The sequence below is a fragment of the Oryx dammah genome, unplaced genomic scaffold, assembly GCF_014754425.2.
Source record: "Oryx dammah isolate SB20612 unplaced genomic scaffold, SCBI_Odam_1.1 HiC_scaffold_11, whole genome shotgun sequence".
In the NCBI taxonomy this organism is placed as follows: domain Eukaryota; kingdom Metazoa; phylum Chordata; class Mammalia; order Artiodactyla; family Bovidae; genus Oryx; species Oryx dammah.
In genome coordinates this window covers 50,124,811-50,150,592 of record NW_024070195.1, presented here as the reverse complement: position 1 = coordinate 50,150,592, position 25,782 = coordinate 50,124,811, and the positions used below count along the sequence as shown (strand labels likewise).

At 40.3% G+C, this 25,782-nt stretch overlaps 1 protein-coding gene across 2 annotated transcripts in view; it reads right to left on the bottom strand.

Moving 5' to 3' along the window:
* The window catches only part of KHDRBS2 (KH RNA binding domain containing, signal transduction associated 2), an 831,701-nt gene that overhangs the window by 422,801 nt on the left and 383,118 nt on the right, over positions 1–25,782 (bottom strand). For both annotated transcript variants that reach the window (XM_040249230.1, XM_040249231.1), the window contains exon 4: positions 23,327–23,473. In XM_040249230.1, the coding sequence (XP_040105164.1) occupies positions 23,327–23,473 (147 nt within the window). The remainder of the gene's footprint in view (positions 1–23,326; positions 23,474–25,782) is intronic.

Genomic DNA, 25,782 nt, shown 5'->3' with positions numbered 1-25,782 from the left:
CATGGCTGCAGTCACCATCCACAGTAATTTTGGAGACCAAGGAAAGGAAAGCTGTCACTGCTTCCACTTTTCTCCTACCATTTGCTATAAAGTGATAGGGCTAGGGGGCTTCCCTTATAGCTCAATTGGTAAAGAATCTTCCTTCAATGCAGCAGTCCCTGGTTCGATTCCTGGGTCAGAAATATCCACTGGAGAAGGGATACCCACACCAGAAGCAACTACCCACACCAGTATTCTTGGGCTTCTCTTGTGGCTCAGCTGGTGATGGGGCTGGAGGTCATGGTCTTAGCTTATTTTAATGTTGATATTTAACCCAGCTTTTTCTCTCTCCTCTTTCACCCCCCTCAAGAGGCTGTTTAGTTCCTCTTCACTTTCTGCCATTAGAATGGTATCATCTGCATATCTGAGGTTGTTGATATTTCTCCTGGCAAACTTGCTTCCAGACTGTGATTCTTCCAGCTTGACATTTCACATGATGTACTCTGTATATGAATTAAATAAGCAGGGTGGCAATATACAGCCTTGTCACGTTCCTCTCCAAATTCTGAACCAGTGCATTGTTCCATCTCTGGTTCTAACTGTTGCTTCTTGATGGCATATAGGTTTCTCAGGTAAGATGGCCTGGTATTCTAATTTCTTTCAGAATTTTCCAGTCTGTGGTGGTCCAACAGTCAAAGGCTTTAGTGTAGTCAATGAAGCAGAAGTAGATGTTTTTCTGGATTCCCATGCTATGGTTTTTCCAGTAGTCATGTATGGATGTGAGAGTTGGACTATAAAGAAAGCTGAGCACCGAAGAATTGATGCTTTTGAACTGTGGTGTTGGAGAAGACTCTTGAGAGTCCCTTGGACTGCAAGGAGATCCAACGAGTCCATCCTAAAGGAGATCAATCCTGAGTGTTCATTGGAAGGATTGATACTGAAGCTGAAATTCCAATACTTTGGCCACCTGATGTGAAGAACTGACTCATTTGAAAAGACCCTGATGCTGGGAAAGATTGAAGGTGGGAGGAGAAGGGGGCGACAGAAGACAGGATTTGGTAATGGATAGGGGGGCCTGGCATGCTGAAGCCCACAGGATCACAAAGAATCAGACACGACTGAGCGACTAAACTGAACTGAACTAACTGATACTTTCTATATGAATGAATGAATGATGTCAATTTGATCTCTGATTCCTCTGCCTTTTCAAAACCCAGCTTGTACATCTGGAAGTTCTCAATTCATATACTGATGAAGGTTAGCTTGAAAGATTTTGAGTATAAATCTACTAGTATGTGAATGAGTACAACTGCATGAAAGTTTGAACACTCTTGGCATTGCCCTAAATTGGGATTGGAATGAAAACTGAGGTTCTCCAGTCCTGTGGCCACTGGTGAATTTTCCAAATTTGCTTATACATCGTGTGCAGTACTTTAACAGCATCATCTTTTAGGATTTTCAATAGCTCAGCTAGATTTCCATCACCTCCACTAGCTCAGTTCCTAGTAATATTTTCTAAGGCCCACTTGACTTTGTACTCCAGCATGTCTGGCTCTAGTGAGTGACTACATCATCATGGTTATGTGGGTCATTGAGACATTTTTTGAATAGTTCCAGTGTGCATTCTTGCTATCTCTTAATTTTTTCTGCTTCTGTTAGGTCCATAACACTTTTGTTCTTTTTTATGTCCATTTTTGCATGAAAAGTTCCATTGACATCTCCAATTTTCTTGAAGAGATATCTAGATTTTACCATTCTATTGTTTTCTTCCATTTATTTGCACTGTTCTTTCTTCTCTCTCCTCTGGAACTCTGTATTCACTTGTGTATACCTTTCCCTTTCTCCCTTGACTTTCACTTCTCTTATTTTCTCAGCTTTTTGTAAAGCCTGCTGAGACAACTACTTTGACTTCTTGCATTTCTTTACGATGGTTTTAGTCCCTGCCTCCTGTACAATGTTTTGAACTTTCATGCATAGTTCTTCAGGCACTCTGTCTACCAGATGTAATTTCTTGAATCTATTTGTCACCTCCAGTGTATAGTCATAAGGGATTTGATTTAGGTCATACCTGAATGGCCTAGTGATTTCCTTAGTGTCTTCAATTTAATCTGAATTTTGCAATGAGGAGCTCAAGATCTGAGCCACAGTCAGGTCCATATCTTGATCTCATGACTGGATGGAAATTTCCATCTTTGGCTGCCAATAATATACTCAATCTGCTTTTGGTACTGACATTTTGGTGATTTCCATGGATATAGTCATCTCTTGTGTTGTTAGAAAAGGTTGTTTCCTATGATCAATGTGTTCTCTTGACAAAACTCAGTTACCTTTGTCTTGCTTCATTTCGTATTTCAAAACCAAACTTGCCTGTTAATCCAGGTATCTCTTCCTACTTTTGCAATCTAATTCCCTGTGATTAAAAGGACATCTTTTCTGGTATTAGATTTAGAAGTTCTTGTAAGTCTTCATGGAACCAGTGAACTTTAACTTCTTCAGAAATAGTGGTTGAGTCATAGACTTGGGTTACTGTGATGCTGGTTTGTCTTGGAAACGAACCAAGGGCATCCTGTTGTTTTTGACACTGCACGAAATACTATATTTTGGACTCTTCTGTTGACCATGAAGTTCATTTCATTTATTTTAAGGGATTCTTACAGTAGTATAATGGTCATTTGAATTAAATTTTCTCATCCCTTATCAATTTTAGTTCACTAATTTCTAAGATGCCATTGATCACTGTTGCCATTTCCTGCTTAAGTACATCCAATTTGATTTATGTACCTAAATTTCCAGGTACCTATGCAATATTATTCTTTACAGCATTGGACTTTACTTTCAACACCAGACACATCCACAATTGAAGTGTTGTCCCCTTAAAGCATCACAGTCTTTTTGTGGTGAAGGGACTTGCATAATTCAGTGAATCTCTGAGCCATGATGTGCAGGATCACCCACGCCAGACAAGTCATAGAGAAGGGTTCTGGAAAAAACGTGGTCTACTGGAGGAGGGAATGGCAAATTGCTGTATTATTTTTGCAATGACAACCCGTGAACAGTTGTTGCTCAGTTGCTCAGTCGTGTCCAACTCTTTGAGACCCCATGGACTGCAGGATGCCAGGCTTTCCTGTCTTTCATCATCTCCTAAGTCTTGCTCAGACGCATGTCCATTGAGTTGGTGATGCCATCCAAACATCTCATCTTCTGTCCTCTTCTTCTCCTCCTACCTTCAATCTTTCCCAGCATCAGAGTATTTTCCAATGAGTCCAGTCTTTGCATCAGGTGGTCAAAACACTGGAGTTTTAGCTTCAGCATCAGTCCTTCAAATGAATATTCATGACTGATTTCCTGGTTTAATCTCCTTACAGTCCAAGGGACTCTCAACAGTCTTCTCCAACACCACAGTTTGAAAACATCAATTCTTCAGTTCTCAGCCTTCTTTATGGTCTAACTCCCATATCCACACGTGACTACTGAAAAACTATAGCTTTGACTATATGGACCCTTGTCAGCAAATTAATGTCTCTGCTTTTTAACATGCTGTCTAGGTGTGTCATAGCTTTTCTTCCAAGAAGCAAGCATCTTTTAATTTCATGTAGGGAAAGGCAAAAAGATATGACACTGGAAGATGAGCCCCACAGGTCAGAAGGTGTCCAATATGCTATTGGGGAAGAGTGGAGATCCATTACTAACAGAGCATGGTTAATAATGGGAAGTAAAAGGAAATTCATTGGTTTGGAAGACAGAAATCTGTGGACATTTGATAACATTTGAACAACCACCATAACAATGAAAGATGACAGCTAGGTTGTGAGTTCTCTTTCCCCTCTGCACTGAATGTTATTGTTTTACTCCATTCCCCATCATTCTCTCGCTTGCAGGATGTTATTTCCTTGTATTGTGAACTTCTCTGTCAGTCAGACAAAATATACCTGCCATGCCCCAACTCATGGTCTTGATATATATCAATATTGCTTTAGCTAGCTGGTGGGTTTTCCATATATATTCACTTTGAACAAAATTTTACTTTTAGTCAAATTACAGTATGAATTTATATATATATATATATATATATACATACATATATATATTATACTAGATCTATTTATAAATATTCTGTTTATAATCTACCCAAATGCTATAAATCTTTTCTCAGTGCGTGAAAATTTCCCCTTCATGGTTAACAGCCTTATTGTGGTGAAAGGGCTTGCACAAATCAATGAAATTATAAGCTATGCCATGCAGGGTCACCCAAGGCAGACGGGTCATAGTGAAGATTTCTGACAACACATTGTCCACTGGAGGAAGGAATGGTAAACCCTCCAGTATTCTTGCCTCGAGAACTCAATGAATGGTATGAAAATGCAAAAAGATATGACACTGGAAGATGAGCCTGATCAGGTCAGAAAGTATCCAAAATGCTACTGTGGAAGAGCAGAGGGCAATTACTCATCAATCCAGAAAATGAAGTGCCTGAGCCAAAGAAGAAATTAATTATCTCAGCTGTGGAGATGTCCAGTGGTGAAAGTAAAGTCTGATGCTTTAAAGAACAGTACTGAAAAGGAACCTTGAACATTATGTCCATGAGTCAAGGTAAATAGGACACAGTCAAGCAGGAGATGGGAAGAGTAAACATTGACATCTTAAGAATCACTGAACTAAAATGGACAGGAATGAGCGAATTTAATTCAAATTATCATTATATAGATAACTACGGGCAAGAATCTCTTAGAAGAAATGGATTTGCGATCATGGTCAACAGTTCAGTTCAGTTCAGTTGCTCAGTCGTGTCGATGCTTGGCTACCCCTATGAACCTCAGCAAGCCAGGCCTCCCTGTCACCAAATCCCAGATTTCACTCAGATTCATGTCCATCGAGTCTGTGATGCCATCCAGCATTTCATCCTCTGTGGTCCCCTTCTTCTCCTGCCCCCAAGCCCTCCCAGCATCAGAGTCTTTTCCAATGAGTCAACTCTTCACATGAGGTGGCCAAAGTACTGGAGTTTCAGCTTTAGCATCATTCCTTCCAAAGAAATCCCAGGGTTGATCTCCTTCAGAATGGACTGGTTGGATCTCCTTGCAGTCCAAGGGACTTTCAAGAGTCTTCTCCAACATCACAGTTCAAAAGCATCAATTCTTCGGCTTCTGCCTTCTTCACAGTCCAACTCTCACATCCATACATGACCACAGGAAAAACCATAGCCTTGACTAGACGGACCTTTGTTGGCAAAGTAATGTCTCTGCTTTTGAATATGCTATCTTGGTTGGTCATAACTTTTCTTCCAAGGGGTAAGCATCTTTTAATTTCATGGCTGCAATCACCATCTTCAGTGATTTTGGATCCCCCCCATAATCAAGTCTGACAATGTTTCCACTGTTTCCCCATCCATTTCCCATGAAGTGATGGGACCAGATGCCATGATCTTCATTTTCTGAATGTTGAGATTTAAGCCAACTTTTTCACTCTTCTCTTTCACTTTCATCAAGAGGCTTTTTAGTTCCTCTTCACTTTCTGCCATAAGGGTGGTGTCATCTGCATATCTGAGGTTATTGATATTTCTCCTGGCAATCTTGATTCCAGCCTGTATTTCTTCCAGTCCAGCGTTTCTCATGATGTACTCTGCATATAAGTTAAATAAGTAGTGTGACAATATACAGCCTTGACGTACTCCTTTTCCTATTTAGAACCAGTTTGTTATTCCATGTCGAGTTCTAACTGTTGCTTCCTGACCTGCATACAGATTTCTCAAGAGGAAGGTCAGGTAGTCTGGTATTCCCATCTCTTTCAAAAATTTCCACAGTTTATTGTGATCCACACAGTCAAAGGCTTAAGGCATAGTCAGTAAAGCAGAAATAGATGTTTTTCTGGAACTCTCTTGCTTTTTCCATGATCCAGCGGATGTTGGCAATTTGAACTCTGGTTCCTCTGCCTTTTCTAAAACCAGCTTGAACAACTGGAAGTTTATTTCACGTATTGATGAAGCCTAGCTTGGAGAACGTTGAGCATTACTTTATTGGCATGTGATATGAGTGGAATTGTGCAGTAGTTTGAGTATTCTTTGGCATTGCCTTTCTTTGGAATTGGAATGAAAACTGACCTTTTCCAGTCAGGTGGCCACTACTGAGTTTTCCAAATTTGCTGGCATACTGAATGCAGCACTTTCACAGCATCATTTTTCAGGATTTGAAACAGTTCAACTGGAATTCCATCACCTCCACTAGCTTTGTTCATAGTGAGGCTTTCTAAGGCCCACTTGACTTCACATTCCAGAATATCTGGCCCTAGATGAGTGATCACACCATCATGATTATCTGTGTCGTGAAGATCTTTTTTGTACAGTTCCTCTGTGATCGCTGAATAAGGCTTTCTTATCTCTTCTTGCTATTCTCTGGAACTCTGCATTCAGATGCTTATTCTTTCCTTCTCTCTTTGCTTTTTGCCTCTCTTCTTTTCACAGCTATTTGTAAGTTCTCCCCAGACAGCCATTTTGCTTTTTTTTGCATTTCTTTTCCATGGGATGGTCTTGATTCCTGTCTCCTGTACAATGTCACAAACCTCATTCCATAGTTCATCAGGCACTCTATCTATCAGATCTAGGCCCTTAAATCTATTTCTCACTTCCACTATATAATCGTAAGGGATTTGATTGATGTCATACCTGAATGGGCAAGCGGTTTTCCCTACTTTCTTCAATTTAAGTCTGAATTTGGTAATCAGGAGTTCATGATCTGAGCCACAGTCAGCTCCTGGTCTTGTTTTTGTTGACTGTATAGAGCTTCTCCATCTTTGGCTGCAAAGAATATAATCACCCTGTTTTCGGTGTTAACGATCTGGTGATGTCCATGTGTAGAGTCTTCTTTTGTGTTGTTGGCAGAGGGTGTTTGCTATGACCAGTATGTTCTCTTGGCAAAACTCTATTAGTCTTTGCCCTGCTTCATTCTGCATTCCAAGGCCAAAATTGCCTGTTACTCCAGGTGTTTCTTGACTTCCTACTTTTGCATTCCAGACCCCTATAATGAAAAGGACATCTTTTTTGGGTGTTAGTTCTAAAAGGTATTTTAGGTCTTCACAGAACCGTTCAACTGCAGCTTCTTCAGCATTACTGGTTGGGGCATACACTTGGATAACTGTGATATTGAATGGTTTGCCTTGGAGATGAACAGAGATCATTCTGTCGTTTTTGAGACTGCATCCAAGTACTGCATTTCAAACTCTTTTGTTGACCATGATGGCTACTCCTTTTCTTCTTAGGGATTCCTGCCCACAGTAGTAGATATAATGGTCATCTGAGTTAAGTTCACCCATTTCAGTCCATTTTAGTTCACTGAATCCTAGAAGGTCGACTTTCACTCTTGCTATCTCTTGTTTGACCATTTCCAATTTGCCTTGACTCATGGTCCTTACATTCCAGGATCCCATGCAATCTTGCTCTTTACAGCATCGGACCTTGCTTCTATCACCAGTCACATCCACAGCTGGGTATTGTTTTTGCTTTGACTCCATCCTTTCATTCTTTCTGGAGTTATTTCTCCACTGACCTCCAGTAGCATATTGGGCACTCAATGACCTGGGGAGTTCCCTTGCAGTATCCTATCATTTTGCCTTTTCATACTGTTCATGGGGTTCTCAAAGAAAGAATACTGAAGTGGTTTGCCATTCCTTTCTCCAGTGGACCACATTCTGTCAGACCTCTCCACCATGACCTGCCCACCTTGGGTTGCCCCACGGGCATGGCTTGGTTTCATTGAGTTAGACAAGGCTGTGGTCCTAGTGTGATTAGATTGACTAGCTTTCTGTGAGTATGGTTTCAGTGTGTCTGCCCTCTGATGCCCTCTTGCAACACCTACCATCTTACTTGGGTTTGTTACCTTGGGCATGGGATATCTCTTCACGGCTGCTCCAGCAAAGCACAGCCACTGCTCCTTACCTTGGATGTGGGGTATCTCCTTACTGCCACCCTTCCTGGCCTTCAATGTGGGGTAGCTCCTCTAGGCCCTCCTGCACCCATGCAATCACTGCTCCTCGGGTTGCTCCTCCTGGCTGCAGCCCATGGCCTTGGGCCCAGTGTCGCTCCTCAGGGCCACCACCCCTGGCCTCGGGCACGAGGTGGCTTCTTCTGGCCACCCCTGACCTCGGACATGGGGTAGCTCCTCTCGGCTGCTGCCCCTGACCTCGGACGCAGGGTGTCTCCTCCCGGCCACCCCTGATGTTGGACTTGGGTAGCTCCTCTCTTCTGTTCCTGCGCCGTCGCAGCATGGCACTCTCGGCCACTGCCCCTGACCTCGGACGTGGGGTAACTCCTTTCAGCCATGCTTAGTGCTCTGGGTCACAGCTGCCCGTGCTTAGTGTGCCGGGTCACAGCTGCCTATGCTTAGTGGTCAACAAAAGAGTCGAAAATGCAGGAATGGGGTGCAATCTCAAAAATGACAGGATGCCCTTCATTCCCAAGGCAAACCATTCAAAATCACAGTAATACAAGTCTATGCCCCAATAATTAATGCTAAAGTTGACTGGTTCTACAAAGACTTAAAAGACCTAAATCTAATACCAAAAATAAATAAATAAATAAATAAATAAAGAGAGAGAAAAAGATATCCTTTTACACACAGGTAATTATAATGCAAAAGTAGGAAGAGATAGCTGGATTAACAAGCAAGTTTATTATACTCTTCACGCAAGGTAAGGAGCAGTGGCTGTGCTTTGTTGGGGCAGCCGTGAAGAGATATCCCACATCCAAAGTAAGAGAAAACCAAGTAAGATGGCAGGTGTTGCAAAAGGGCATCAGAGGGCAGACACACTGAAACCATACTCACAGAAAACTAGTCAATCTAATCACACTAGGACAGCAGCCTTGTCTAACTCAATGAAACTAAGCCATGCCCTGGGGGGCACCCAAGATGGGCGGGTCGTGGAGGAGAGGTCTGACCGAATGTGGTCCACTGGAGAAGGGAATGGCAAACCACTTCAGTATTCTTGCCTTGAGAACCCCAGGAACAGTATGAAAAGGCAAAATGATAGGATACTGAAAGAGGAACTCCCCAGGTCAGTAGGTGCCCAATATGCTACTGGAGATCAGTGGAGAAATAACTCCAGAAAGAATGAAGGGAAGGAGCCAAAGCAAAAATAATACCCAGTTATGGATGTGACTGGTGATAGAAGTAAGGTCCAATGTTGTAAAGAGCAAAATTGCTTAAACCTAGAATGTAAAGTTCATGAATCAAGGCGAATTGAAAGTGGTCATACAGGAGATGGCAAGAGTGAATGTCAACATTCTAGGAATCAGTGAACTAAAACAAAACGGGATGGGTGAATTTAACTCAAATGACCATTATATCTACTACTGTGGGCAGGAATCCCTTAGAAGAAAAGGAATAGCCATCATGGTCAACGAAAGAGTCTGAAATGCAGTAGTTGGATGCAATCTCAAAAACGACAGAATGATCTCTGTTCATTTCCAAGGCAAACCATTCAATACCACTGTAATCCATATCTATGCCCCAACCAGTAACACTAAAGAAGCTGAAGTTGAATGGTTCTATGAAGACTTACGAGACCTTTTAAAACTAACACCCAAAAATGATGTCCTTTTCATTATAGGGGACTGGAATGCAAAAGTAGGAAGTCAAGAAACACATGAAGTAACAGGCAAATTTGGCCTTGGAATGCGGAATGAAGCAGGGGAAAAACTAATAGAGTTTAGCCAAGAAAATGCACTGGTCATAGCAAACACCTTCTTCCAACAACACAAGAGAAGACTCTACACAGACGTCATCAGATGGCCAACACCAAAATGAGATTGATTATATTCTTTGAGGCCAAAGATGGAGAAGCTCTATACAATCAACAACAACAACAACAACAACAAAATAGACCAGGAGCTGACTGTGGCTCAGATCATGAACTCATTATTGCCAAATTCAGACTTAAATTGCAGAAAGTAGGGAAATCCACAAGGCCACTCAGTCAGTCATTTCAGTATAGTTCAGTCACTCAGGCGTGTCCAACTCTTTGCGACCCCATGAATCGTAGTACACCAGGCCTCCCTGTCCAACACCAACTCCCGGAGTTCAATAGACTTACATCCATTGAATCAATGATGCCATCCAGCCGTCTCATCCTATGTTGTCCCCTTCTTCTCCTGACCCCAAGCCCTCCCAGCATCAGAGTCTTTTCCAATGAGTCAACCCTTTGCTTAAGCTGGCCAAAGTACTGGAGTTTCAGCTTTAGCATCATTCCTTCCAAAGAAATCCCAGGGCTGATTTCCTTCAGAATGTACTGGTTGGATATCCTTGCAGTCCAAGGGACTCTCAAGAGTCTTCTCCAACACCACAATTCAAACACATCAATTCTTTGGCACTCAGCCTTCTTCACAGTCCAACTCTCTTATCCATACATGATGACAGGAAAAACCATAACCTTACTAGATGGACCTTAGTCGGCAAAGTAGTGTCTCTGCTTTTGAATATGCTATCTAGGTTGGTCATAACTTTTCTTCCAAGGAGTAAGTGTCTTTTACTTTCATGCCTGCAGTAACCATCTGAAGTGATTTTGGAGCCCAAAAAAATAAAGTCTGAAACTGTTTCCTCTGTTTCCTCATCTATTTCCCATGAAGTGATAGGCTGGATTCCATGACCTTCGTTTTCTGAATCTTGATCTTTAAGCAAACTTTTTTCACTTTCCACTTTCACTTTCATCAAGAGGCTTTATAGTTCCTCTTCACTTTCTGCCACAAGGGTGGTGTCATCTACATATCTGAGGTTATTGATATTTCTCCTGGCAATCTTAATTCCAGCTTGTGTTTTTTCCAGTCCAGCGTTTCTCATGATGTACTCTACATATAAGTTAAATAAGCAGGGTGGCCATTCAGGTATGACCTAAATCAAATCCCTATGATTATACAGTGGAAGTGAGAAATATATTTAAGGGACTAGCTCTGATAGATAGAGTGCCTAATGAATTATGGACGGAGGTTCATGACATTTTACAGGAGACAAGGATGAAGACCATCCCCATGGAAAAGAAATGCAAAAAAAGCAAAATGGCTGTCTGAGGAGGCCTTACAAATAGCTGTGAAAAGAAGAGAACTGAAAAGCAAAGACAAAAAAGAAAAAAAAAAAAAAACATCTGAGTGCAGAGTTCCAAGAATAGCAAAGAGAGATAAGAAAGCCTTCCTCAGTGATCAATAAAAAGAAATAGAGGCAAACAACAGAATGGAAAAAAACTAGAGATCTTTTCAGGAAAATTAGAGATACCAAAGGAACATTTCATGCAAAGATGGACTTGATTAAAGACAAAAATCGTATGGACCTAACAGAATGAGAAGATATTAAGAAGAGGTGGCAAGAATACACAGAAGAACTGTACAGAAAAGATCTTCAAGATGAAGATAATCACGATGGAGTGATCACTCATCTAGAGCCAGACATCCTGGAATGTGAAGTCAAGTGGGCCTTAGAAAGCCTCACTATGAACAAAGCTAGTGTAGGTGATGGAATTCCAGTTGAGCTATTTCAAATCCTGAAAGATGATGCTGTGAAAGTGCTGCATTCAGTATGCCAACAAATTTGGAAAACTCAGCAGTGGCCACAGGACTGGAAAAGGTCAGTTTTCATTCCAATCCCAAAGAAAGGCAATGCCAAAGAATATTCAAACTACCGCACAATTGCACTCATCTCACATGCTAGTAAAGTAATGCTCAAAATTCTCCAAGCCAGGCTTCAGCAATAGGTGAACCGTGAACTTTCACATGTTCAAGCTGGTTTTAGAAAAGGCCTAGGGACTAGAGATCGAATTGCCAACATCTGCTGGATCATGGAAAAAGCAAGACAGTTCCAGAAAAACATCTATTTCTGCTTTATTGACTATGCCTTAAGCCTTTGACTCTGTGGATCACAATAAATGTGGAAAATTCTGAGAGAGATGGGAATATCAGACCACCTGACTTTCCTCGTGAGAAACCTCTATGCAGGTCAGGAAGCAACAGTTAGAACTGGACATGGAACAATAGACTGGTTCCAAATAGGAAAAGTAGTACACCATGGCTATATATTGTCACACTGCTTATTTAACTTATATGCAGAGTACATCAAGATAAATGCTGAGCTGGAAGAAGCATAAGCTGGAATCAAGATTGCCGGGAGAAATATCAATAACCTCAGATATGCAGATGACATTACCCTTATGACAGAAATTGAAGAGGAACTATAAAGCCTCTTGATGAAAGTGAAAGTGGAGAGTGAAAAAGCTGGCTTAAACCTCAACATTCAGAAAATGAAGACCATGGCATCTGGTCCCATCACTTCATGGGAAATGGATGGGGAAACCGTGGAAACGGTGTCAGCCTTTATTTCGAGGGGCTTCAAAATCACTGCAGATGGTGATTACAGCCATGAAGTTAAAAGCCACTGACTCTTTGGAAGAAAAGTTATGACCAACCTAGATAGCATATTCAAAATCAGAGACATTACTTTGCCAACAAAGGTCCATCCAGTCAAGGCTATGGTTTTCCCAGAGGTCATGTATGGATGTAAGAGTTGGACTGTGAAGAAAGCTGATTGCCGAAGAATTGATACTTTTGAACTACGGTATTGGAGAAGACTCATGAGAGTCCCTTAGACTGCAAGAAGATTCAACCAGTCCATTCTGAAAGAGATCAGCCCTGGGATATTTTTGGAAGGACTGATGCTAAAGTTGCAACTCCAGTATTTTGGCCACCTCATGCAAAGTGTTGACTCATTGGAAAAGACTTTGATGCTGAGAGAGATTGGGGGCAGGAGGAGAAGGGGACGACTGAGGATGAGATGGCTGAAAGGCATCACTGACTCAATGGACGTGAATCTGAGTGAACTCCGGGAGTTGGTGATGGACAAGAAGGCCTGCCCTGCTGTGATTCATGGGGTCACAATCAGTCAGACACGACTGAGTGACTGAACTGAACTGAGCTGAACTTGTTTTTGGAGTATCAAATGAAGTATGGCAAAGTAACTGGACTTTGTCAAGAGAATACTTTGGTCCTAGCAAACAATCTTTCCTAACAACACAAGAGATGACTCTATCCTTGGAAATCATCAAAAGGTCAATAGCAAAAGCAGATTGAATACATTCTTTGCAGCCAAAGACGGAGAATCTATACACTCGGGGGGAAAAAAAAAAAAAAAAAGACCTGAATTTGACTGGCTCAGATCATGAGCTCCTCATTGCAAAAGTGAAAGTGAAAGTCACTCAGTCTTGCCTGACACTTTGTGAATTCTCCAGGCCAGAATACTGGAGTGGGTAGACTTTCTCTTCTCCAGGGGAACTTCCCAACCCTGGAATCAAACCTATGTCTCTCACATTGCAGGCGGATTCTTTACCAGGTCAGCCGCAAGGAAAGCCCCCTCACTGCAAAACTCAGGCTTAAATTGAAGTAAGTAGGGAACAGCAATAGTCCATTCAATATGACTTAAATCAAATTTCATGATTATACATTGGAGGTAACAAATAAATTTAAGGGATTAGATCTGGTAGACAGAGTGCCTAAAGAACTATGGACAGAAGTTCATAACATTGTACAGGAGGCAGTAACCAAAACCATCAGAAAGAAAAAGAAATGCAAGAAGGCAAAGTGGTTGTTTCAGGCAAGTTTATATTTAACTAAGGAAGAAACAGAAGGGAAAGCCTGGGAGAAAAGTAAAGAAATGCTCAAGTGAATGCAGGTTTCCATAGAATAGCAAGAAGAGATAAGAAGGTCTTCTGAAATAAACAATGCGAATAGAGGAAAACAAAACAATGGAAAAACTAGATATCTCTTCAAGAAAATTGGATGTATCAAGGGAACATTTCAGGCAAGGATGGGCATGATAAATGCCAGAAACTGTAAGGACCTAACAGAAGCAAAATAGATTATGAAGAGATGGCAAGAATACAAGGAAGAACTATACAAAAAATATCTTGATGACCTAGATAACCACAGTTATGTGGTCACTCACAGAGAGCCAGAAATCCTGGAGTGTGAAGTCAAGTAGGCCTTAGGAAACATTACTGCAAAAAAGCTAGTGGAGGTGATAGAATTCCAGCTGAGCTACTTAAAATCCTAAAAGATGGTGCTGTTAAAATACTGCACTCAGTATGATAGCAAATTTAGAACACTCAGCAGTGTCCACAGCATGGGAATAGGTTAATTTTCTTTCCAGTCCCAAAGAAAGGAAATGCTAACCACCATACAATTGTGCTCATTTCACATGTTAGGAAAATAATGTACACAATCCTTCAAGGTAGGCTTCAGTAGTACATCGATGAAGAATTTCCAGGAGTAACAGCTGTGTTTAGAAAAGGCAGAGGAATTGAGATTAAATTGCTAACATCCATTGGATCATAGGACAAGCAGGAGAATTTTGAAGAAAATCATCTAATTTTTCTCCATTGATTATGCTAAAGTCATTGACTTTGTGGATCACAATAAACTGGAAAATTATTAAAAACACAGGAATACTAGACCTTCTTACCTGTCTCCTGATAATCTTGTTTGTGGGTCAAGACACAACATTTAGAACTGGACACAGAACAACTGACTGGCTTGAAATTGGGAAAGGAGTACCTCAAGGCTATATGTTGTCACCCTGATTATTTAACTTATATGCAGAGTACATCATGCAAAATGCCAGGCAGGATGAAGCACAAGCTGGAATCAAGATTTCTAGGAGAAATATCAATAATCTCAGTTATGCAGATGACACCACCTTAATGGCAGAAAGTGAAGAACTAAAGAGCCTCTTGAGGAAGGTGAAAAAGGAGAGTGAAAAAGCTGGCTTAAAACTCAACATTCAAAAAATAAAGATCATTTCATCTTGTCTCATCACTTCATGACAAATAGAAGGGAAGAGGTTAAAAACAATAAGAGATTTTCTTTTATTGGGCTTCAAAATCACTGTGGACAGTGACTGCAACCATGAAATTACAAGACACTTGCTCCTTGGAAGTAAAGTTATGACAAACCTAGACAGCAAATTAAAAAGCAGAGACATCACTTTGCCAACAAAGGCCCATATAGTCAAAGCTGTGATGTTTTCAGTAGTCACGTACAGATTGAGAGTTGGGCCATGCCAGTAGCCAGCACGGGAGATCCCACCCATGAGAAGGTCATGTGAAGGAGACCTGACAAGCAAGGCTTCAGTGCTCGAGGGACTCCCTGGGCCGATCCCACCCATGACAAGGTCATGTGGAGAGACCTGACGAACAAGGCAGATCAGGACTCGAGGAACCCCCTGGACTTGCTTGAGCATCTACCCCAAAACCGGAATCTGTCTGTCTTACTATTTTATGCCTTTCACCAACTCTCTGACATTAACAGGGGGCTATCCCCGACCACCTTTTTCTGGAAAAAAATTAACTTAGGGCTCTAGTTGATAAATCTCCTGGGCATGAAAGGAGTATTTCAATTCAAACCCCCTGTTAGCATTCTAACTTACTTGGCAGGTTTATCCAGACTCTTGCAACATTGTTAAACCAATGCTTGCTGCCAAATTCCCACACCCCTTATCCATTGTGTTCCTGGCAGTGCATATAGTTAAGATACAGAAAAAGCAAGTAGTAGCCGTAACATTAGCAACATTAGACTTTGAGTTAATAAGTTCTTTATTTGCTGTAACCCACTGAATCTTTGCTCCATAAAAATGTAACTCTGTACTTTAAGGGTGACACAGGCTAAGGAATTTAAGGGAAAAAAAAAAACATTTCAAGGGAAAGTAAGTGTTTTAGCTGACCAACCTTTATCAAAAAGGGGTCATAAAATGTCAACAGGCCTCTGGGCCAGAAGATATTGTAAAAAAAATAAGACCCTTGTTTATGAAATGGTATGCAGGATGAAACCTGGTATCGATAAAAGTTAATACTGATGGAATGTTGAACTGACTCTGCATTTTTCATTTTGCTCAATGTACAACTCATGCTATAAAAGCTCCCTCTGAAAATAAAGTGACAGGCCTTGCTCACCAAAGCTTGGTATCCCCATGTCATTCTTTATTTCTTTCCTTTTCAGGTTGACTCCCTGGAGTGCAGGGGCCCTCTGAGTTCACTTTCCTGCCCAGGCTTCTAAGACCCTCTCGAGAAGGTGCTCTGCACCTTTGCCCCATCGAGAGGGAACCTGTGGCCTCCATGAACAGAGCAAGTCCCATGCAGGGGCTTTATTGGCTTTCTGTGTAAACCAAGGAATATCAACCTCTTTTGCTCCTCTATTTTCTTAACTGTAACATTCTTTCTTTATCTCTCTCTATATCTCTCTTGCCAATGCCGTTCATGCTTCAGATATCTCTGGATCCTGCTGGGGCTGGACCCTGGCAAAGGCTGAGTGCAGAAGAATTGATGCTTTCAAACTGTGGTGCTGGAGAAGTCTCTTGAGAGTTCCTTGGATTGCAATGACATCAAACAAGTCAATGTTTTGTTACAAGGAGTGTTACAAAATGTAATAGTGACAATACATGTTTCCTTTCATATCTTATAAAGTGAGGAGAAGGGCATTCACATATTGAAATATGTATTAGTTTAGGGTTTTATATCCCTTTTGTCATTATTTGTCAAATAATTTATTTGAAACTTGTAACCTTGTTTGCAAGACAAATTAGCTAATATATGGAAGTCTTTAATACAGTACCTTCTCAACGCATTAGAGATTTAAAATCAGCAGAGTTCAATTTATCGATGCTTTATTGACCTGCCACTCTATTTGTTTTGATAAGACTGAATGGAAAGTATCCAGCTGAAAATTTTCCACATAGCAATAATATTGAGTTATATGTTCTACAGTTGGCAATCTTAGATGATTATAGCCCATTGCAGGACAAGCTGTATAGATGTTGAGTGACACAGATAGAGGTGAAGGTTTTAACCATGGGAAGATTCTGCATGTTAGAGGAGTGTGATGTAACATGTACAGAGGAATCTGATGTCAGAGGATGTCATCTGACAGTAGCCTTCTCTGTTGTTTCAGCTTGCTGCTTCACCTGTGATGTTTGTAAATATTAGTCTCTTGATATGTTAGCATTTCTATAGACCTTCATATAAATGCCAAAAGAAACCTGAGTCACTAAGTGATTCCAGATAAATGAAAAAGAACTGGCAGTTAATTTTCATCCCTTGCAGTTCTAATGATGAGTGAAGAGGACAGATGCTATCCTCTGCCTGGTGCTGAGACCAGCAAAGCAAAATGGGCAATATTTACCAAATAGTATTGCTTCATTGATTGTAAAATTTGCTAATTCAACATTGAGAGATATCAGAATATTCTTAAAGCTTTATTCATCCATAAAAAAAAAAATTGTTAAGTGCTTCCTTATGTACCCGGCACAAAGTTATGTGGAAAATATATAAGTGAAGAGGGCCACGGAGTGACAAGACAGTGAACTGCAGAAACTGAGTGTCAGACCATGTTGCAGACACAATAGAACAGGGCTGTACAAATACAGGATGGCTGCTTTAGACTGTATGGTGAGGGAAGAATTTCCTGCAATGCTACCCTGTGAGCTGGGACTAGTGGTCAATATTTTGGAGAAGAATCATCAAAGGCCCTTAGTAAAGAGGAAGCCTGGAGTGTTGGATGCACAGTTAGGAACAATTGGATGGGCAGAGATAAAACTGAGAGGAAGCAGGAGCAGAACACACTGACCAAACGAAGGTTTTCAACCACATGTAGATCTGTTTAGGGAGAACATGCTGACTGTTCCCCAAATCTCACCCAGATAGCTGTTTAACCCCCTGCATCATCTCCAGTGACTCCCTCCATCAGACTATCAAACAGTTAGTGTGCCAGGTATGACTTTAAATGTGAGGAGTATTAAAGCCTTGGCCAGCCCTGCCCTCACAGAGGATAATTCAGTGGAGAAGAAATAAATGAAGTGATTACAAGTATTAAGAAGTCCAAGAAGTAAGCGAACTGTATCACTGGTATTTATAATAAAATAGGGTCAACCTAGCCTACAGCCTAGGTCTAAAATCTTGTAGTAATGAAACAGTATTTCATCTTACATATTTCACTTCAAAATGTCATTCCAAGATTTTACTACAATAATATATTATATTTAAAATGCCAATTTACTTACATAAATATATAATAAAACATATATCATCCTTTATAACATTCTGTGTTCTTTTGTATGCATTACCCTATTTAATATTCACAATGCGTGTTATTATTATTATTCACAAAAACAATATCTGCTATTTTGAGTATTCATAATACCTACTATCACTATCTTCTTTTTAAAGATGAATAAGCTAAAGTCAGTCCAAAAGGAAATCTGTCCTGAATATTCATTGGAAGGATTGATGCCGATGAAACTCCAATACTTTGGCCACCTGATGAGAACAACTGACTCTTTGGAAAAGACCCTGATGCTGGAAAAGATTTAAGGCAGGAAAAGGGGACAACAGAAGATGAGATGGTTGGATGGCATCACTGACTCGATGGACATGATTTTGATCAAGCTCCAGGAATTGGTGAAGGACAGGGAAGTCTGACATGCTGTACTCCATGGGGTCACAAGAATCAGACACAACTGAACAATTGAACTGAACTGAAGCTAAAGTTGTGGAAATTTAACTGACTTGTCTACAGTCGCAAAATGAATTAGTAATGCAGGCAGTTATAGCCTTTTTTGATACCAGTTAGATCACCAGAGGTTGGGCTAGTCTGAGCTAAATATAGTAAACCTATTTACCCAACAGCACAAGGCATTTGCAACTGTGCACAAGTGCCGATGGCTGCAACAGTGCACAATCGCAGCCAAGAGGAGCTACCCTACGTGAGAGGCCAGAGGCGGCGGCCGAGAGGAGCAACCCCATGTCCAAGGAGCGGTGGCTTCCCAGGCATAGGAGAGCCTAGAGAAGCTACTCCACGTTCAAGGTCAGGAGGGGCAGAGGTGAGGAGATACCCCTAGACCAAGGTAAGGAGCAGTGGCAGTGCTTTGCTGGAGCATTCGTGAAGTGATACCCCACGACCAAGGTAAGAGAAATGCAAGAAAGACAGTAGGTATTGCAAGAGGGCATCAAAGGGCAGACACACTGAAACCATAATCACAGAAAACTGTAGTAAATCTAATCACACTAGGACCACAACCTGGTCGTACTCAGTGAAACTAAACAATGCCATGTGTTCCACCCAAGACGGGTGGCTCATGGTGGAGAGGTCTGACAGAATGTGGTCCACTGGAGAAGGGAATGGCAAACCACTTCAGTATTCTTGCCTTGAGAACCCCATGAACAGTATGAAAAGGTGAAATGATAGGATATGGAAAGGGGAACTCCCCAGGTCAGTAAATGCCCAATACGCTACTGGAGATCAGTGGAGAAATAACTCCAGAAAGAATGAAAGGAAGGAGCCAAAGCAAAAGCAATACCCAGTTGTGGATGTGACTGGTGATAGAAGCAAGGTCCAATGTTGTAAAGAGCAAAATTGCATAGGAACCTGGAATGTCAGGTGCATGAATCAAGGCAAATTGGAAGTGGTCAAATAAGAGATGGCAAGAGTGAACGCTGACATTCTAAGAATCAACAAAATAAAACAACACTGATGGATGAATTTAACTAAGATGACCATTATGTCTACTACTGCGGGCAGGAATCCCTTAGAATAAATAAAATAGCCATCATGGTCAACAAAAGAGTCTGAAATGCAGTACTTGGATGCAATCTCAAAAACGACAGAATGATCTCTGTTCCTTTCTAAGGTCAACCATTCAATATCACAGTAATCCAAGTCTATTCCCCGACCAGTAATGCTGAAGAAGCTGAAGTTGAACGGTTCTATGAAGACCTACAATACCTTTTAGAACTAACACCCTAAAAAAGATGTCCTTTTCATTATAGGGGACTGGAATGCAAAAGTAGGAAGTCAAGAAACACCTGGAGTAACAGGCAAATTTGGCCTTGGAATATGGAATGAAGCAGGACAAAGTCTAATAGAGTTTTCCCAAGAGAACACACTGGTCATAGCAAACACCTTCTTGCAACAACACAAGAGAAGACTCTATACGTGGACATCACCAGATGGTCAACACTGAAATCAGAGTGATTATATTCTTTGCAGCAAAATATGGAGAAGCTCTATACAGTCAGCAAAAACAAGACCTGGAGCTGACTGTGGCTCAGATCATGAGATCTTTATTGCCAAATTCAGACTTAAATAGAAGAAAGTTGGGAACACCACTAGGCCATTCAGGTATGACCTAAATCAAATCCCTTACGATTATATAGGGGAAGTGAGAAATAGATTTAAGGGACTAGATCTGATAGAGTTCCTGATGAATTGTGGATGCAGGTTTCATGACATTGTACAGGAGACAGGGACCAAGACCATCCCCATGGAAAAAAAAAATGCAAAAAAGCAAAATGGCTGTCTGGGGAGGCCTTACAAATAGCAGTGAAAAGAAGAGAAGCAAAAAGCCAAGGAGAAAAGGAAAGATATAAGCATCTGAATGCAGAGTTCCAAAGAATAGCAAGGAGAGATAAGAAAGCCTTCTTCAGTGATCAATGCAAAGAAATAGAGGAAAAGAACAGAATGGGAAAGGCTAGAGATCTCTTCAAGAACATTAGAGATACCAAGGGAACATTTCATACAAAGATGGGCTCCATAAAGGACAGAAATGGTCTGAACCTAACAGAATGAGAAGATATTAAGAAGAGGTGGCAAGAATGCACAGAAGAACTGTACAAAAAAGATATTCATGACCAAAATAATCACAATGGTATGATCACTCACCTAGAGCCAGATATTCTGGAATGTTAAGTCAAGTGGGCCTTGGAAAGCCTCACTATGAACAAAGCTAGTGAAGTTGATGGAATTCCAGTTGGCAATGCCAAAGAATGCTCAAACCACCACACAGTTGCACTCATCTCACATGCTAGTAAATTGATGCTCAAAATACTCCAAGCCAGGCTTCAGCAATACGTGAACTGTGAACTTCCAGATGTTCAACCTGGTTTTAGAAAAGGCAGAGGAAACAGAGATCAAATTGCCAACATCTGCTGGATCATGGAAAAAGCAAGAGAGTTCCAGAAAAACATCTATTTCTGCATTATTGACTATGCCAAAGTCTTTGATTGTGTGGATCACAATAAACTGGAAAATTCTGAAAGAGTTGGGAATACCAGACCACCTAACCTGCCTCTTGAGAAAACTATATGCAGGTCAGGAAGCAACAATTAGAACTGGACATGGAACAACAGACTGGTCTCAAATAGGAAAAGGAGTATGTCAAGGCTGTATATTGTCACCCTGATTATTTAACTTATATGCAAATTATATCATGAGAAACACTGAGCTGGAAGAAGCACCAGCTGGAATCAAGATTTTCAGGGGTAATATTAATAACCTCAGATATGCAGATGACACCACCCTTATAGCAGAAAGTGAAGAGGAACTATAAAGCCTCTTGATGAAAGTGAAAGAGGAGAGTGAAAAAGTTGGCTTAAATCTCAACATTCAGAAAACAGAGATCATGGTATCTGGTCCCATTATTTCATGGGAAATAGATGGGGAAACAGTGGAAACAGTGTCAGCCTTTATTTTTTTGGCACGCCAAAATCACTGCAGATGGTGATTGCAGCCATGAAATTAAAAGCCACTTACTCCTTGGAAGAAAAGTTATAACCAACCTAGATAGAATTTTCAAGTACAGAGACATTACTTTGCCAGCAAAGGTCTATCTAGTCAAGTCTATTGTTTTCCCAGTGGTCATGTATGGATGTGAGAGTTGGACTGTGAAGAAAGCTGAGTGCCAAAGAATTGGTGCTTTTGAACTGTGGTGTTGGAGAAGACTCTTGAGAATCCCTTGGACTGCAAGGAGATCCAACTAGTCCATTCTAAAGAAGATTGGTCCTGGGTGTCTTTGGAGGGAATGATGCTATAGCTGAAACTCCAGTACTTTGGCCACCTCATGCGCGAGTTGACTCTTTGGTAAAGACTCTGATGCTGGGAGGGATTGGGGACAGGAGGAGAAGGGGACGACAGAGGATGTTATGCCATCACCGACTCGATGGACGTGAGTTTGAGTGAACTCCGTGAGTTGCTGATGGACAGGGAGGCCTGGCGTGCTGCAATTCATGGGGTCACAAAAACTCGGACACGACAGAGCGACTGAACTGAACTGAACCAGGTATTTAGTTTAAAAACAGAAGGAAGAGAGGACATAGCATCCTCATTGTTAAGAAATATAGGATCTATTTAGGAAGATGTTCAGATAAGTACCAGCTAGTAAATTGGGCACAAATTCCGGGTGTATATAAAGTTATGGAATAATCAGTGTGGTATGGGATTATTTTATAAACTCTTCTTGACAGAAATTTTAAAACTGGGCATACAAATAGTTTGTGTGGTAATATTTTTATACTTTTTTGTTGTTAAATTCTGTTTTGTTTCTCCTTATTTTGAAAATGACTGCCAATCAATGAATCTTACCCACACTTCCTCTGAGTTTATTACTTAGTTTAGAAATCTATAGTGTTTCTTCATTGCACAGATAAATCTCAGCTACTCTTTTTTCTCTCTGCTGAAGACATCTGCCAGGACAATCCAGAAAACTTTACCTCAGCATTCTCTAATTATTTCATTCCCAGGTCCAAGCTTGATGCGAAGCTTGCTGTTCAAACAAGCTCTTCCTGGAATGCTAAATTGTTGACCTTTAGGAAAGCTTCATTATTTAATCTTCTATTTCTTAGAAAATCAGTAGAGGATTCTATTCAAAATGCAACCCCAAATATGCTGGCTTACGGTTTCTGAACACTGAACATTCTGTTTCTCTCATACAATGCAATGATTGTATTTTTCTGACTTTTGTATGATGTCAATAAATGTTTTGTTTTATTAATATTGATTATTTTACATTATATTTTATAATAAGGCAGCACCTGGCATACTATTGCATAAAAGTACACAATCATTCCAAATACTATCATTGTCATTACACATATTGTATGTTGAGTCTCTTTCCCCTTCCACTATACCTGGAAATATTGTCTATGTTAATTAAAGATTATGAATAACACGTGTCAACTAACAAGTAATTAAGAAACAAAAGAAAAGTATACAACTTCAGTTAGGTATTCAAGCTTTAGTGTTAATTGTCTTACTCTTCATGGCTCTGAAGGATAGCACAGCATGTAACATTCTGAAGAAAAACTACAGCCAAATCATCACTTGGTAGCAACATGCCAGAGCCTGTGCTAAGTGTTTTTGTATTCTTTTTTATTTTCACTTTCACATTAACTCTACAAATAATTAATCTGCAACATAAGTTTCTTTTCTAGAAAGTCAGTGAAGATCGAGGCACATTTTTAATAGGAACTGATGAGAACATCTTTGTAAAAAATGAAAAGTACTTACAGGAACCAGAAATTTTTTAATCTCTTCCAAAGCATGACTCATACGTGAATAAGCCTCTCCCGGTGGAGCAAACACTTCAATTAATACATGAAGTTCATCACTCAAGTGGGCATACTTGGCTTCCCCACTTTTTCTTAATTCTTCTTCCTGTGAAAAAAGTCATTTTTATAAATACAAATACACTCATTTTACATCGATTTAACATTTACTGAGGAGATGACAAAAGCATATAATCTAAGCAAGTTTTCCCCAAGTGGAAAGTAAAAATCTGGCATAAGTCATTTAAAGATTTCAAAATAATTTTTAAGAGTTTGAAGTTTTTTTAATCTGGCATAATTAGCTACACATTTTAATCAACTAAATGAAAAATACTAAATCCCCAAAAAGAAGTGACAGAAATGCCATTAACTCCACTGGAAGAAAATATTGTTTTTGTGTCTGACAAGTAATCATTTACAGGCAATGAACCCACGATACCACTGTTCTTTAAGAAAACCAGGATTTTATAGATACTTTTTGAGAGGTGGTGAAGTGGTTAGTTGTTCTCCACGAAACTGAGCAAAACAGAGGCTTCTCTCACATCCTCATTCCCATGGGAACAGGTCCTACCCATCACTCTGCTATCATTTGCCTCCTCATACAGAAGTAAGTTAAAACAATGGCTGTTAAGCATTATGTTGGCCTTCATTCAGAGTGAGCTGCATACCCAAGATTTTTGTGAGCACTGCACCTGAGTTATTAGACATGACTGATCAGTTCAGTTCAGATGCTTGTGACTTAACTTATGTGTGCAAAGTTTTTTACTCATGTTGTCTTTAAATCTTTCAATAACATTGCATAGCATTCACATAATTCAAATTAGGATATTGAGTTTAAAAGACTTAAGTAACCTCAGCAAAGTTGGGATTCAAGTCCAGCTCATTTTGCAAGGATTTTAGGGAAGTAAAATTCAGTGAAAAATTAACACATGCTCGCTCAGTTATGTCTGACTCTTTGCAACCTATAGGTTGTATCCCACATGGCTCCTCTGTCCATGCATGAGACTTTCTAAGAAATAATACTAGAGTGGGTTGCCATGCTCTGCTCCAAGAAATCTTCAGGACCCAGGGCTCGAAATGAGTCTCCTATATTGTAGGTGGATTGTTAATCTGCTGACCCCCTTGAGAAGCTCAAAAGTTACCATACATAATATTAATTGTATTTTACTTTTCTTGACTCTCCTCTCCCAAACTAGCAATTGATTCACTACATTTCAAAGGATTAAAAAAAAAAAAAAAAAAAGGATTGCTGCTGATTCCTGCCTCTTGGCTTCACATACAATGAGAGCATCACTTCAGGACCTCTTATGTCAGACAAGCTTTCTGAGAAATCTGAAATAATTCTCATTTTGAACTTACAATGAGTGTTTTGAGTGGGAGAACTGACTCCAAGACCCCAGACTACCAGAGAACTAACCCTAGGGAGTATCAAATAGTGAGAACTCACATAAAGGAAACCACTTGAATGCAATATCTGGTATCACACAACCACCTGTGCAGGACTCCTCATATAAACAACAAACAAAACAAAACTACAAAGCCAATCATCAGCAGACAGGATTATCACCTCCCTCAGCCTTGTCCATCAGAGGAAACATACACACACACAACACAGCACGAAGCTCACCCTATACATGAAACTGAGCAAAACAGAGGCTCACCCTATACAAAGTTTACACAAACAACTGGACCAACTTCAGGAAATCAGAAATAAAAAGGAAGAAATATCTCATCCTAGAAGCCTGAGAAAAGGGGACCTCAAACACAAAAAGTTAAAAAAGAAATGATGAAAAGGCAGAGAAATACTACACAAATGAAGGAACAAAGTAGAAACAAAGAAGTCCAAATAAATGAAGAGGAAATAGGCAAACTATATGAAAAATAATTCAGAATAATGAGAGTAAAGATAAAAAGAGAATGGAGGAAATGAAAGAATCAGTTAACAAAGACCTAGAATAATTAAAGAAAGGGTGCACAATTGCACTCATCTCACACGCTAGTAAAGTAATGCTCAAAATTCTCCAAGCCAGGCTTCAGCAATACGTGAACCTCAAACTTCCAATGTTCAAGCTGGTTTTAGAAAAGGCAGAGGAATGAGAGATCAAATTGCCAACATCCGCTGGATCATGGAAAAAGCAAGGGAGTTCCAGAAAAATATCTATTCCTGCATTATTGACTATGTCAAAGCCTTTGACTGTGTGGATCACAATAAAATGTGGAAAAATCTGAAAGAGATCAGAGTACCAGACCACCTGACATGCGTCTTGAGAAACCTATATGCAGGTCAGGAAGCAACAGGTAAAACGACATGGAACAACAGACTGGTTCCAAATAGGAAAAGGAGTACATCAAGGCTATACATTGTTACCCTTCTTATTTAACTTATATGCAGAGTACATCATGAGAAACGCTGGGCTG